This window comes from Carcharodon carcharias, chromosome 7, assembly GCF_017639515.1.
Source record: "Carcharodon carcharias isolate sCarCar2 chromosome 7, sCarCar2.pri, whole genome shotgun sequence".
Classification (NCBI taxonomy): Eukaryota; Metazoa; Chordata; class Chondrichthyes; order Lamniformes; family Lamnidae; genus Carcharodon; species Carcharodon carcharias.
In genome coordinates this window covers 37,199,535-37,211,858 of record NC_054473.1, presented here as the reverse complement: position 1 = coordinate 37,211,858, position 12,324 = coordinate 37,199,535, and the positions used below count along the sequence as shown (strand labels likewise).

Sequence of the window (12,324 nt, the reverse complement as noted above, 5' to 3'; positions counted from 1 at the left end):
ATCATTTACATAGCTGTGCAAGGAAAATTCCTCTATAAGTTATAGCAAAATTGTAAACAGATTCTTTCTAAAGTAATTTACTATTTCACTATATCGAATATACAAAAGAACATTTTGCTATGTTACATCGTGGAAATTTTCATTCATGACAGAAGTCAGCAGCAGGATAATATTGTAATCTTCAAGTCATAGACAACCTGCTTTACAAATGTAATGTCTAATTATTTTATTTTTGCAACGCTTTTCTTTAAACTTTGTATTTTTATTCTTCCTCTCTTTTAGAGCAAGGCACAGATAACTCATACCTTTTTAAAATAAGCCACATCTTCACTTTTTCTGGCAGAGACATTGCTACATATTTAGGACCAAAGCTAAATAACTGTGCTTTAAAAATAACTGCGAAAAAGTCTAAAGCAAAGACTATGGCTATGGAAGAGGAAATGGAAGCAGATGGGCCTGCAATTTCCCAACACTGGCTGGCATGCCAGTTTGCCAGCATTTTACTGCCTCTGAGTAATTTTAGAAGTGGATAATTAGTAAGTGGAAGGGTGGCGACAACAGTCCACCTACAAGAACTGGTTAGCTAATTAAGGCCTTTAAAGGACCTATTAGGGGCACAGTGCAGACTGGGGGACCAGTGCTCCTTCTAACATTCCTCCGCACCCCCACCCACCCCCCCCCACCTATAGCCACGATTGTGGGATAGCCACAGCTGCGGCCACAGGCTGCCTTGTGGAGATGTGCCCCTCCAGAGTAGTGACCTGGCAGCTGTGGCCAGTTTTATTCTCATTTTTTAACAAAGTCTTCAGAGAATGCCTCTATCTTGAGATGCCCTCACTCTCCTATATGCATCAGCAGCTCATACCTCTGACAGTGCGTCTGCTGATGTCTCATTGCTGGAGGGCCCCCTAATGGCCCTCCAACCTCAGGAGCCCACTCACTGTCATGAATTGGATGGTGAGCACACTCCCTAGACACTAATTGGCCATCCCTTTAAAACTATGCTGGGTGTTGATGTCAATGTCTCACAGGTTCGGGACCTGAAAATGCACCCACCCGAAGATCAAAACTTCTGCCCTAGGAGTCTGTATTCCCTTGCTTAAATGTATTTGCATAAACCAGGCTATGCAAATATTACTTTGCATCCATCCATTGATTCATGTGTACTATTATTTTAAGATCTTGCCACAATCAAAAAATGTTGCCCTGCAACTGCTTACATTTCCCCATCACTATCAGTTACTTAAATGGGGATATTTCCTCAGTCCATTTTGGAGCATAAATATATGGTATAACTGAGGTACTTGTTACCTATCAGAAATCAATTGCCCATAAACCACTATTAAGAGTCTCCCTCTCAATTGCCTTAATTGTTCCAGAATGTTCCTCCATGGGAAGGATTCCATACTGTTTCCTGGAAAAAGAACAATTTTATCCACCAAAAATTGGTTACAAACCAAGGAGGAAAAAGGTGTGGAAAAATGGAAAAATGGTGGCTCTCCCTTGGCAGAATTCACAGCATTCAGGGCAGATATATCAAACTTATATGTAATTTCCAGACACACATTGGAGAAGAACTTCGAACAAGAAGTATTTTCCAGACCTTACCTCCCTTTGAGAAGTTATGCTTCTGTTGAAAAGACTATTGATTTTTCTCTGGAAAATACTCATTTCAAAATACAATGAATAAATAATTTGTCACCATTTTACAGGGAAATTTTCAATTACTATTTTTTTTTAAAAAGCAGAATTTTTTTCAAAACACCAAATAATGTCACTATGGCATATGTTTACAAGGCTTGGGGAGATTGTAGTGTAGTGGTAATGTTGCTAGTAATCCAGGGGCCTAACCTAATATTCTGGGAGGGGTACATGGGTTCAAATCCCACCAAAGTCGCTGGTTAATAAATCTGGAATATAAACCTAATCTCAGTGATGACCATGAAGCTATCATTGGTTGTTGTAAAAATTCACTAATGTCCTTTAGGGAAGGAAATCTGCTGTCCTTACCTGGTCTGGTCTACATATGACTCTCCCTTGGCAGAATTCACAGCATTCAGGGCAGATATATCAAATTTATATGTAATTTCCAGACACACATTGGAGAAGAACTTCAAACAATAAGTATTTTCCAGACCTTACCTCCCTTTGAGAAGTTATGCTTCTGTTGAAAAGACTATTGATTTTTCTCTGGAAAATACTCATTTCAAAATACAATGAATAAAGAATTTGTCACCATTTTACAGGGAAATTTTCAATTACTATTTTTTTTTAAAGCAGCATTTTTTTCAAAACACCAAATAATGTCATATGGCATATGTTGGGTTGACAGCGATGTGGTTGACTCTTAACTGCCTTCTGAAATGGCCTAGTAAGCTGCAATTCAGGATGGGCAACAAATACTGGCCTTGCTGGTGATGCTCCCATGAAAGAGTATTTTTTGAAAAAGACAGTGGGAAAGCCTAACATTACAGGGACGCCAAAAACCCCTTGAGGAAGTACTGGAATTTGAGAATTGTCCATTCATGAGAGGCTAAGCATTATATATGTTTTTTTACTGTGTATGTTTACATGAAGCAATAATTTTATAATTAATGTAGGGTAAAATCATCCTTCACATAAGATATAATTTTTTTATAGAACATGCATTTACAAGGTACAAGCACTGCGACCAAATTTATTTATTTTTTAATTTATTTCCTGTCAGTCTATGGTAATAGAACAAGCCAGGTAAGAGATGATCACAATAAGTTATCAAAAGTATGTTTAAAAGGGGCATGCTCAATTCAAATCTATCCATCCTTTAAACATACAAAGAATAATCAGTAAGTAAAAAAAAGAATTATTAAATAGTGGCACAATCAAGGAATTCAAATAATATACAAATCCCACTTAGAGCCAAGTTCAGCTCTTCTTACACATTATCTGAAAATCTTTGATATACATATATATAAATGCCCAGGTTTTACTGTAATAATAATGCACATGGAAATCCAGAAATTGCTATCAGAAATGCCCTGCTCCTCCAAAGGGTGTGCTATTGTAATCCTCACTGATAGAGTGCACACTGAAATCACTGTAATGGAGTGAACTTTGGGCACTTACTCATTAGTTCTACACCAATGGTGGCTGAGAAAGTTAAGGGTAGCACATTTAGCACTGACTTTTTAACTGATGAATTTAAGTGATGATTATTGTTGAACCACCTCTCTGGTCCTGAAAAATTATTTTTATGGGTGTAGATTCTTACTCCCTCAGCAGAAAATTAACATTGCAGGTTTAAAAAAAAGACATTTTTTGCTACTTTTTCTGCTTGTCTCTTTTATCTGTGCATCACATTTGGTTTCCTCCCAATCTTCACTTAACTCTACATCATTTAAATCTAATTTACATTTTTTGTTTTATACTTCCCACTTTGGAATCTGTGTGTTTCAGTAAGATAATGTTCAACCTGATTGTTTAAAGAGCCTCACCATTGTTGCCCTGTTCACAGGTGCCACAGGTCCAGTGTAGGGGAAGCCACTTTGGAAAAGATACCGGATTAGTGGAATTCTGCACCGAAAAGCCTGCAAAGGTCTGTGAGTAGTTGTTAGTGACATGAATGACACAGGCCAATCTTTCACTGCTGAGAGCAAAATCCAGGCCAATATATTTGATTTAGTTGTTTTCTCAACAATTTATCAATTTCCATAAAGGCAGACCATGCCTTTATGTATTATGGTATTATCAAACACATGTCTTTGATTATGTAGCTTGTAAAAAATATTAGTTTTGAAGTGAGGTATTGAGTTATTCATCATTAAATAATATCACAGTGTAATATATATAAACTAACATTATATTTTGTGAACCTCCATTCATGATTCAAATGTTCAACTAATATAAACTTAATTTATTTTTTAACTCAAACATAATTTTTATTGTCTGTTATACTATGAACACAATGATATTTTCTCCTTTACCCAGGTTTCTGCTAATGTTATTATTACAACCCACATAATCATGTAGACTGATGACAGTGTTATTAAATGTATGTATAAACCATTCAAAAACTGATAGTAAAATTCCAAGCAAAAGATGGATGAAGAAATTTAAACAGTGAAGGAAAAACAGCTGTTTCTGAATAAACAATACATATCTGATTGCAAGATTGTCACACTCATCCTGTGCATCACTTGAAAACTCAATTTAATGCATTATTTTCTCAATAAAAGGAAGAACTAACTTGTAAAATCATAGCAGTATCATAGTTCAATTTTTAAGTATTCTCAGGCATTATTTGAAAAATACTCTCTACTTCTTCTCTTGAAATTAGTAGTTAAAGATAGTGCCTTACATGCAGCTTTATTTATATTTAAATGTTGTCAAAGATGCATTAGTTAGCAGGGGTGATTTTACCAAGTCTTTCATAATGTAATCATGGCCTTCTGTGGGAGGCTGACAATCTCTTTTATACTGTGAAATCTACATGACAACTGTAAAAAAAAATCAGCTAACATTGTTTTACAGAAATTTACATATATATATATGTGCACACACAGAAAGAAAGAGAGAGAATATCCAAAATAGTAGCAGTTTTCCATAAATCAGTACTTTGGTATATTAGCCAGAATCATCACACCAATGCATAAGTCGACAGTTTATAAATCAAGATAAAATTTGTTTGAACGATTGAATCTGAGTCTATAGTTAATGTGATACCTATAATAATATGTAACATGCCGGAAATGTTCAGGAGGTCTGTCACATGCATCAATGAAAAAGATAGGTTTACATTTCTGTCGTAACCCTGCAAACATTAAGGGCCTGTCAAGATTTCCACCATTTTATTCCATCATATTTGCAATGCTTACAATGTTACATTTAAAAATGTATATTATTATAGATTTAGACCAATATCTATCTGACCTGGTTTCTTTTTCAATATGAATCTTTTTCTTTATATATTTAATTATTTTTATATTTCTAGAAAGTAATCCTTGACAATACTGAACCACTTAGGAGACTTTCTCAAATATCAACATATAAGATGCTCCAATTTCTTTAACTTTTTTCTTTTTATGAGGTAGGTTACGGTACATGAGTTACAAGAGATTAAAAAATGCTTCTTCCTACGTTAATGTTCTTGCATTTACAATTATTAAGGCACATAGTTGTACAATGTCATAAAATATCACAGAGCTGAGTCATCACATTAAGAAACCTGGAAGATATCTTTATAGTTATTGGACAATTTCAGTTTTTGAGTATAACACGGGAGAACAACCAAAACTATTTGGAGACTGGTGATAAGGATAAGGTAAAATCAAGGGAAAGAACTGACTGTGCATATTTTAGATGTTTAAATTAACCACGTGGATTTTAGTAATATTTTCAGTACCCAAGATTAATGACCGTAAAAGTAAAACAGCCTAACTGTTGTTAGTTGTTAGTTAAATCATTCATCACGTCTTTCAGACTTTGTTTACAAAGACACCCATTTAATAAATAGAACATATCACCTCACAGTATAATTACTTGAGATAAAAGCACCGTTTATTAAAATGTTCTTTCACTCATGTGAAGCATGGTCTTATACTACTAACGCTTTGATCTGTGTGACATATGGGCCCTTCCACGCTTGTGAAAAACTCCCACAATGCATCATTATGCATTCATGATATTATGAATTGGCATATTTGTACTTAAAAATTTATTTACATTTATTTCAAAGAATCATATTCTAATTTTAACATTTTAATTTTCCAATATGATCGACGTATTTTAAACAATAGGCCGACTAAAAATATGTAACTCATTTTCTGTTTGCAATTATTATGAGCACAATTATTATGTAATTTTGTGGTAAAGTTACTCATTTGACACAGATTTTAACTCGCATTCTTCATTTCAATAGTAATTTAATGGACTGTGCAACATTTTTCAGAGTCCTGTAGCAGTGCACCAGAATATTATCCAGCTATGCACCTGAACAGTTAGATAAGATACTCATTTCTCTTATCTGTAATGGTGTAATACATTCCAGCACTGGAGCGAAATGACAGCGGAATGAAGTAAGCACACTATGCGCTGCAAAAATCACACACAACTATATACGTGGCTAGTTTTTCAAACTAAAATGTGTTCAAAAAGTCAAGTGAAAAGTTAAACAGTCATCAGTCAAAACAATGAAAGTTAGCCTCACACTCTTCTAACTGAGCCAATAATGGTCAATTAAATTAGTATCAGTCATAATACGGTGACATAAATCTTAGCTTCTGCAAGCGGACAGTAATCGAAAGCACTGCCAAACACGTTCAATTAAATACGCATCAGTTAAAATGGAATGATAAATATCATAGCTTATTGAAGGGGGTCAGTTACTTAAAATGCAATCAGTTGTTAAGTGACTATTAAGTTCTAAAACAACCTAACAACGGTTTTAAAATTAAAAATGAGAAAAGGATGTTACCTTCTGTAGGAACTGTGAGCCTGAATATTTGGCTGAAATAGATTTGATTTCCCCTCCAAAGGCTGAAGCCCATAGTTTTACCCTAAAAAGACATTAACACATGGTAACATGTTTAACATTGGAAAGAGAAAGAACAATTTGATTTCCGATTGTAATCAATAGTAAGTAATTTTTATCTATTTTTTTAATTTTACAAAAGATTATATTATTTTTCCTATCAAGCATGTCTGAGATCCAAATATTAGTGTGCATTTCAGACCCTCTCTAAACTATAGATTTCGGGCTATTACGCAGAACACGGGGTTATGTTTTATGAACCATAGAGATCCTGCAGCTTTACAAAACACTAGTATTAAGCCAACTTTAAATTTCATCCAACATGCAGTCCTTTAACTGCAAACACAATTAACTGGCTGGACATGAAATGCAAAAGAACAGAAATCAAGACTTACACATTTAGGGGAATTTGTTGCTGTGATTCTTTCGCTTGTGCCAGTGTAATACTGAAAGATGTCCACACGATTATAGAAAAGCTACAGAAAGCTTGTAAAATATGCATATCTCTCTGCATTTTTGTACTTCCACAGATCAGCACGAATTGCACAATTAGAGTAAAGCTGATTACTAATGGAGTACTGTGCTGTATCTCAGACTTAAAATAGATTGTCAGTTCATCTTCATTTCTGGGACATCCCAGATAAAAGAAAAACAGGGGAGCAACTGAAAAGCTTCGGTGAGTTCAAAATGTTGCTGCTGGTATTATATCCTTGGTAGTGAGACCGATTTTCTACCTTTACTGCAGGCAGTTGCATTTACTTCTTAACAACTCTGCAGTATGCAGTCCCCTGTATAATATCATCATTCAGTGACCTACTGCCGGTCCAGTGTGCCCTCTGCTACAGGCCACAAGAGTCTATTGATTTCAACAGAGTAAGCTATCTTCTCACAATTAATGCTCACTGTATAGATGTAAAGCTGCCTGCAGGCTCCCTTTATCTTCTTGGTAACCTCGAGCATTCATCCCACATCAAGTCATGCAGCGCTGGTTCACCGGAGCAGGCATTAATGGAAAGTGCTGATGAAAGCCAGTAAGAGCACTGAAAACTGTGACACAATGCCTCTTCCAGGACTGATAGCAGGCTGAGTGAGAAGCACTTTGCTGTAGGGCTGACAGGGGGTTGAGCTCAAAGTGGCTCACGGACCTTACACTTGAGATGGTGAACACCCACTGGAGACGTCCCAATTCATTTCGTGCGCCGCTGCTCGAAAGCTTTTCGTATTCAGCTGACGGGGTGGAGTTGACTACAAAGTGAATCGAGTAACTCTCAAGATAAAAATAAGCACACATACTCAAAGGAGAATTATCGCAGAAGAAAATAAAATTTTCAGTGCCATGACATACCAAAATCATCTTTAAAACTGCAATCCCTTTCAGGTGGACAGACTGTATCCATCTGGATCTGCAACAAATTCAATTGAGTCTTATAGTACAGAATGACTGCATTGGTGTGTTAAGAAAAAAATGAAGACTTAAAAGGCTTGTGAATGAAAGGAAATGCAACATAAGTAATCAATGCGGGCTAAATGACTCAACACTGCGAATGAATAATTAATTTATTCATGTAGAGGAATCCCTTTGGTAAAGTATGTATAAGATCACAAGCTAACACAACGTAATATCGGTTCATTTGGGACATCTCTCTCGCCTGTTCATTCCTGCTACATAATGTATCTGTATATTTCAATTATTTTCTGTGTGAACAATTTCTCGACAAGTGTCTCTTTTGAGGGTGAACCCCAAGAAATTATGAACAAAGTTACCCTGGTAATTCATCCTTTTGACTACAGTAATAGGGCATCCCACTACTGGCTTTGTAGCTTGGCAAATGTGCTGCATATCAGTGGTCAGTCTGGATCTCACTAGAGGAACTATCTGCTTTTAAGTCCTTTTGATCTGATGTTGCCACACTTGAGTAAACAAAGTCCCTTCAGGCTTTGACTGAAATGTTTTGATGAAGTTCTGCGGACAATACCATCATCAGATGTGAGTTAAAATCACCTGGCTTTTCTCATTACTGTAAAGGACTCTTGCAAATAAATTATTATTCTAATTGTACTATTTATCCTTGCCCGTGCCATGCAGAATTCAAGCTGGTCAGAGGACTTCCTTTGTCAGGCTTCAATTGTGCGGGGTGCTGTTCCCTCATTGAAAATACTGTCATCATTCCTCCCTTTCTTTAATGCAGCCTCAACTCCTTCATGCTCCCCAACCACAGTGTTAGTTGAAACCTTTCCTCTTTTCCTAAGGTTCTCAGATTTGTTTTCATCACTCAGCTCCATGCTCAATTCTCCTATTATTTGCTGTTCAGATTGTTTCAGTTTGATCTTATCAGCTACACAGTATTAAGACTACCCTAGCTAATGCCATTGATTTCCTTCATGACTGAAAGTAGGGTGCATTTTCCCTTCCTGTTCTCCTTGAACTACCTGTGCTATTCAGCACAGTCTCCTGCTCTGTCACTTTGCCTTTATGGTACATTGCTGTCACACCAGCTTTGCAAAGTTCCATTGCTATTTGTCCCAAATTAGCTAGCACATGTCCTGTAATTTTTGCTCTTTGTCTTCCCTGTATGCTTACTTCAGGTATTTCCCAGGGTACAAACCCTGTCCTTCTTCTATTCTTGTTCTACATGTGACCACTCAGTGACACTCATATCTACCTATGCCAGCTTAACTCCACAACTACTGCACCCCGCTTCCTATCTGTTTGCAAAATATATTTTAAAAAACTCCACCCTGATTCCATCACCTTCTGTGGTTGTGATCAGACTAAATAGGACACAACCTTGCCATTCTTTTTGACCCTGACATAAACTCCAGTGCCCAATATCTGCCTTTTACCAAGATAGCCTGCTTCCCATTCTGTAAGAGAATATACCTCCACCCTTTAACACCATTGCCAATGCTCTGCACAATGATTGTCCACACTACATAAACTAAAACTCATCCAAAGATTTGGCACATGGATCCTATTCTGCATTAAGACTATGTCATCTTCTCTTCAGAGACCTCCATTACCCCAATTCCCCAAATAGTTGATTCACTAATTGTTCACAAATCACTCCATGTTTCATGACCACCCTGGTTAACATCCCATTTGATGCCGTCTATTTTTCTGACTCTGGCTAATTGTGTGTTCTTTTCTCCTCCGCTCCACCAACAGTGACAAAACTATCCATTGTAATCTTGCACTGTTAAAATCCATTTTTAAACTCATCTTTTCTCATTTACATGCTGCCCTTTGGCTACATCATCTCCAGATATGAGCTCAACTTCCACCTGTTAGCTGATTACACCCAATTCTACCTTTCCACCATCTCGCTCAACTACTTTGCTGCTTCTGTGCTGTGAGGTTGCTTGACCGACATACAGCCTTGGAGTAGCTGCAATTTCCTTCAGGTAAACTTTGGGAAGACAAAGCCATTGTCTTTGCCTCCAACCCCTCCCCTCCAGCACAAACCGTGTACTATTAATTACATTCCTCATCTCTGGCCACTGTCTTAAACTGCTCAAATCCTATTTAACCCCAAGTTGAATTTCTAATTCCATATACTTTCTATCACTAAAATCTTCTATGTTGACCTCTGCAACATTACCCCAGTTCTACCTCAGCCCATCTACTACTGAAACCTTCATCCATCCCTTTGTCATCTCCAGAATTGATATTCCAATGCTCACCTGGCTGACCTCCCATTCTCCATGCTTCATAAACTTCAGGACATCCAAACCTTTGTTGCCTATATCCTATGTCACACCAAGCTGTGCTTACCCATTTCTTTTGTCCTCACCCTCAGCATCTCTAATGTAACGTTCTCATTCTCATGTTTACACCCTTCATGGCCCACCCATCCTATCTTGAAACGTTTAATTGCAAGTTGTTGTAAAGTTCTCTGCCTATACATCTCTTCAGCTTCAAAATCTTCCACAAAACCTACCTCTTAGATCATACACTTCAGTCACTTCCTCTAACTGTAATCCTAACTTCATATTTGTGTTTGTTTCCCAACCCCCTTTAATTGTGAAGTACTTTTTGCAACAAAGATAACATATAAATGCATTGTTGTGGTGCATTTGTATAATTCTGCTATTCATTAGCCAGAGAGTGCAAGATCACCATGCTAGTTCCATCTGAATTCTTGCCTTTGCTTCATTTCATTAGCATTTGCATGACATTAGAATGTTAGTATATGAAGTGCATAAGTTTAATGCAGGCTTTCTGTGACCAAGTAGCACCTTTTTATTTTTTGCACTGGTCTTGCAGTGAATATTGCAAATATTTGATTTTATATATTGGATTTCATCCGTTTCCAACATTCATTGGCCTTAACAGTTCTTAACAGTTTTTCTATTCAGACGATGGATCAGACAGCTTGTAATTGTGCAACTTACAGATAAACTTCACATGTTCCCTTAGATAGAATTGTTGGAGAAAAGGACAAATGTAATTCACATCATTATGGCTAGTTCATCTTTAACAAAGCTAAAGTTTTCTGTTGAAGGGACTGATCTCTCACATCTGAATAAAATCAAACATTCAGCCGTCACATAAGACCACTCTCTACTAATATGACAGAATGGCTGAGCTAAACTATTACATTGGTATGTTAAGCAAGAATTAAGCTTTAAATGACTTGTGAATGAGAAAAAATGCAACATAAGTAAATCAATGTAGGCTAAGTGATTCAAGCCTGTGAATAAATAATTAATTGGTTAATGTGGAGGAATCTCCTTGGTAAAGTAGACATATGATTACAATCTGGCACATAATACAGTATTCATCCAGTTGGGATATTACTATGACATGTTTCTTCCTCTACTCACTCAATCTATCTACACATTCTGATCATTTTCTGTCACTACCAAGTGTCTTTTCAAAGAGTGAGCATCAATAAATTGCTAACGAAGCTACCCTGAAAATCTGTGGCCTCAAAGACAGTAATAGCGAATCATGATACACCTTCTTTGACTCAGCACAAGCTGGATGTTTAGTATGTGCAATGCTGATTTGTTATTGGGTTGGAAGGCATTTGCACTTGAGAGACACTACAAAGGTTATTGTACAATAGGAAAGTACACTGATTCTCATTCTTTGAAAATTCATTTCCTCCATGAAACCTACTCTAATACCACATAAATGTCGACTTATATCTGAATGTGCACCTCTGTGTCTTTGTGATTTTTTATTCTTATGTAAGATCTGTTCTTATTGGGGCTAAAGCCAAAACTGGGTCAAAGTACAATAATTCAATTCATTTTAATAATTCAGTGGATCAAGGCAAATCTATGTTTTGCTCAGCAAAGCTCAACTAAATTTGGGATCTTAAAAGTGTCCGTAGTTTTTCTGTTGAACAATCCCAAAATTTTCTGTGCTCACTTCCTGAAGTAAAGCAGTAAAAAGGAAGGTGTAGTATACTTCTAATAATTTCCCCTCATTTCCGAAGCAAAGATAATCACATACAAAAAGAACAGAATTAAACTGCATCTATATTGGCTCAATGATAGCCTTTCTGCCTCTGAATCATAAGATTATATGTTTGAGCCCCATTCCAGCTATCCCCAGCTACAGGAGACCAGTGATTCAACCTCTGAGCACTGGGTTAACATCCTGTGGGGGACTTGGGTCTGATGGGAATGAAGTGGTGACCCTGCACCTTATTGTATCTAACTAGTTCTCCTTAGGTTAACAAACTGGCAACAAATTAAACAGCCTTTGTTATAGAAACAATACAAAGCATGATCTGCTGGATCTAAAAGCAGTGGAGGAAATGGGTAGCCTCATGTGCTGCTAGTATGGCAGAGGAGAAGAATGTTGA

General features: G+C 36.7%; 1 protein-coding gene across 1 annotated transcript in view; it reads right to left on the bottom strand.

Moving 5' to 3' along the window:
• cacna2d3a (calcium channel, voltage-dependent, alpha 2/delta subunit 3a) overlaps positions 1-7,010 on the bottom strand; it is a 1,018,794-nt gene extending 1,011,784 nt beyond the window's left edge. The window contains exons 1-2 of the mRNA XM_041191614.1: positions 6,904-7,010; positions 6,452-6,533 (exon numbers count right to left, since the gene is read on the bottom strand). Coding sequence (XP_041047548.1) covers positions 6,452-6,533; positions 6,904-7,010 — 189 coding nt within the window. The remainder of the gene's footprint in view (positions 1-6,451; positions 6,534-6,903) is intronic.
• Between the last annotated feature and the right edge of the window lie 5,314 nt (positions 7,011-12,324).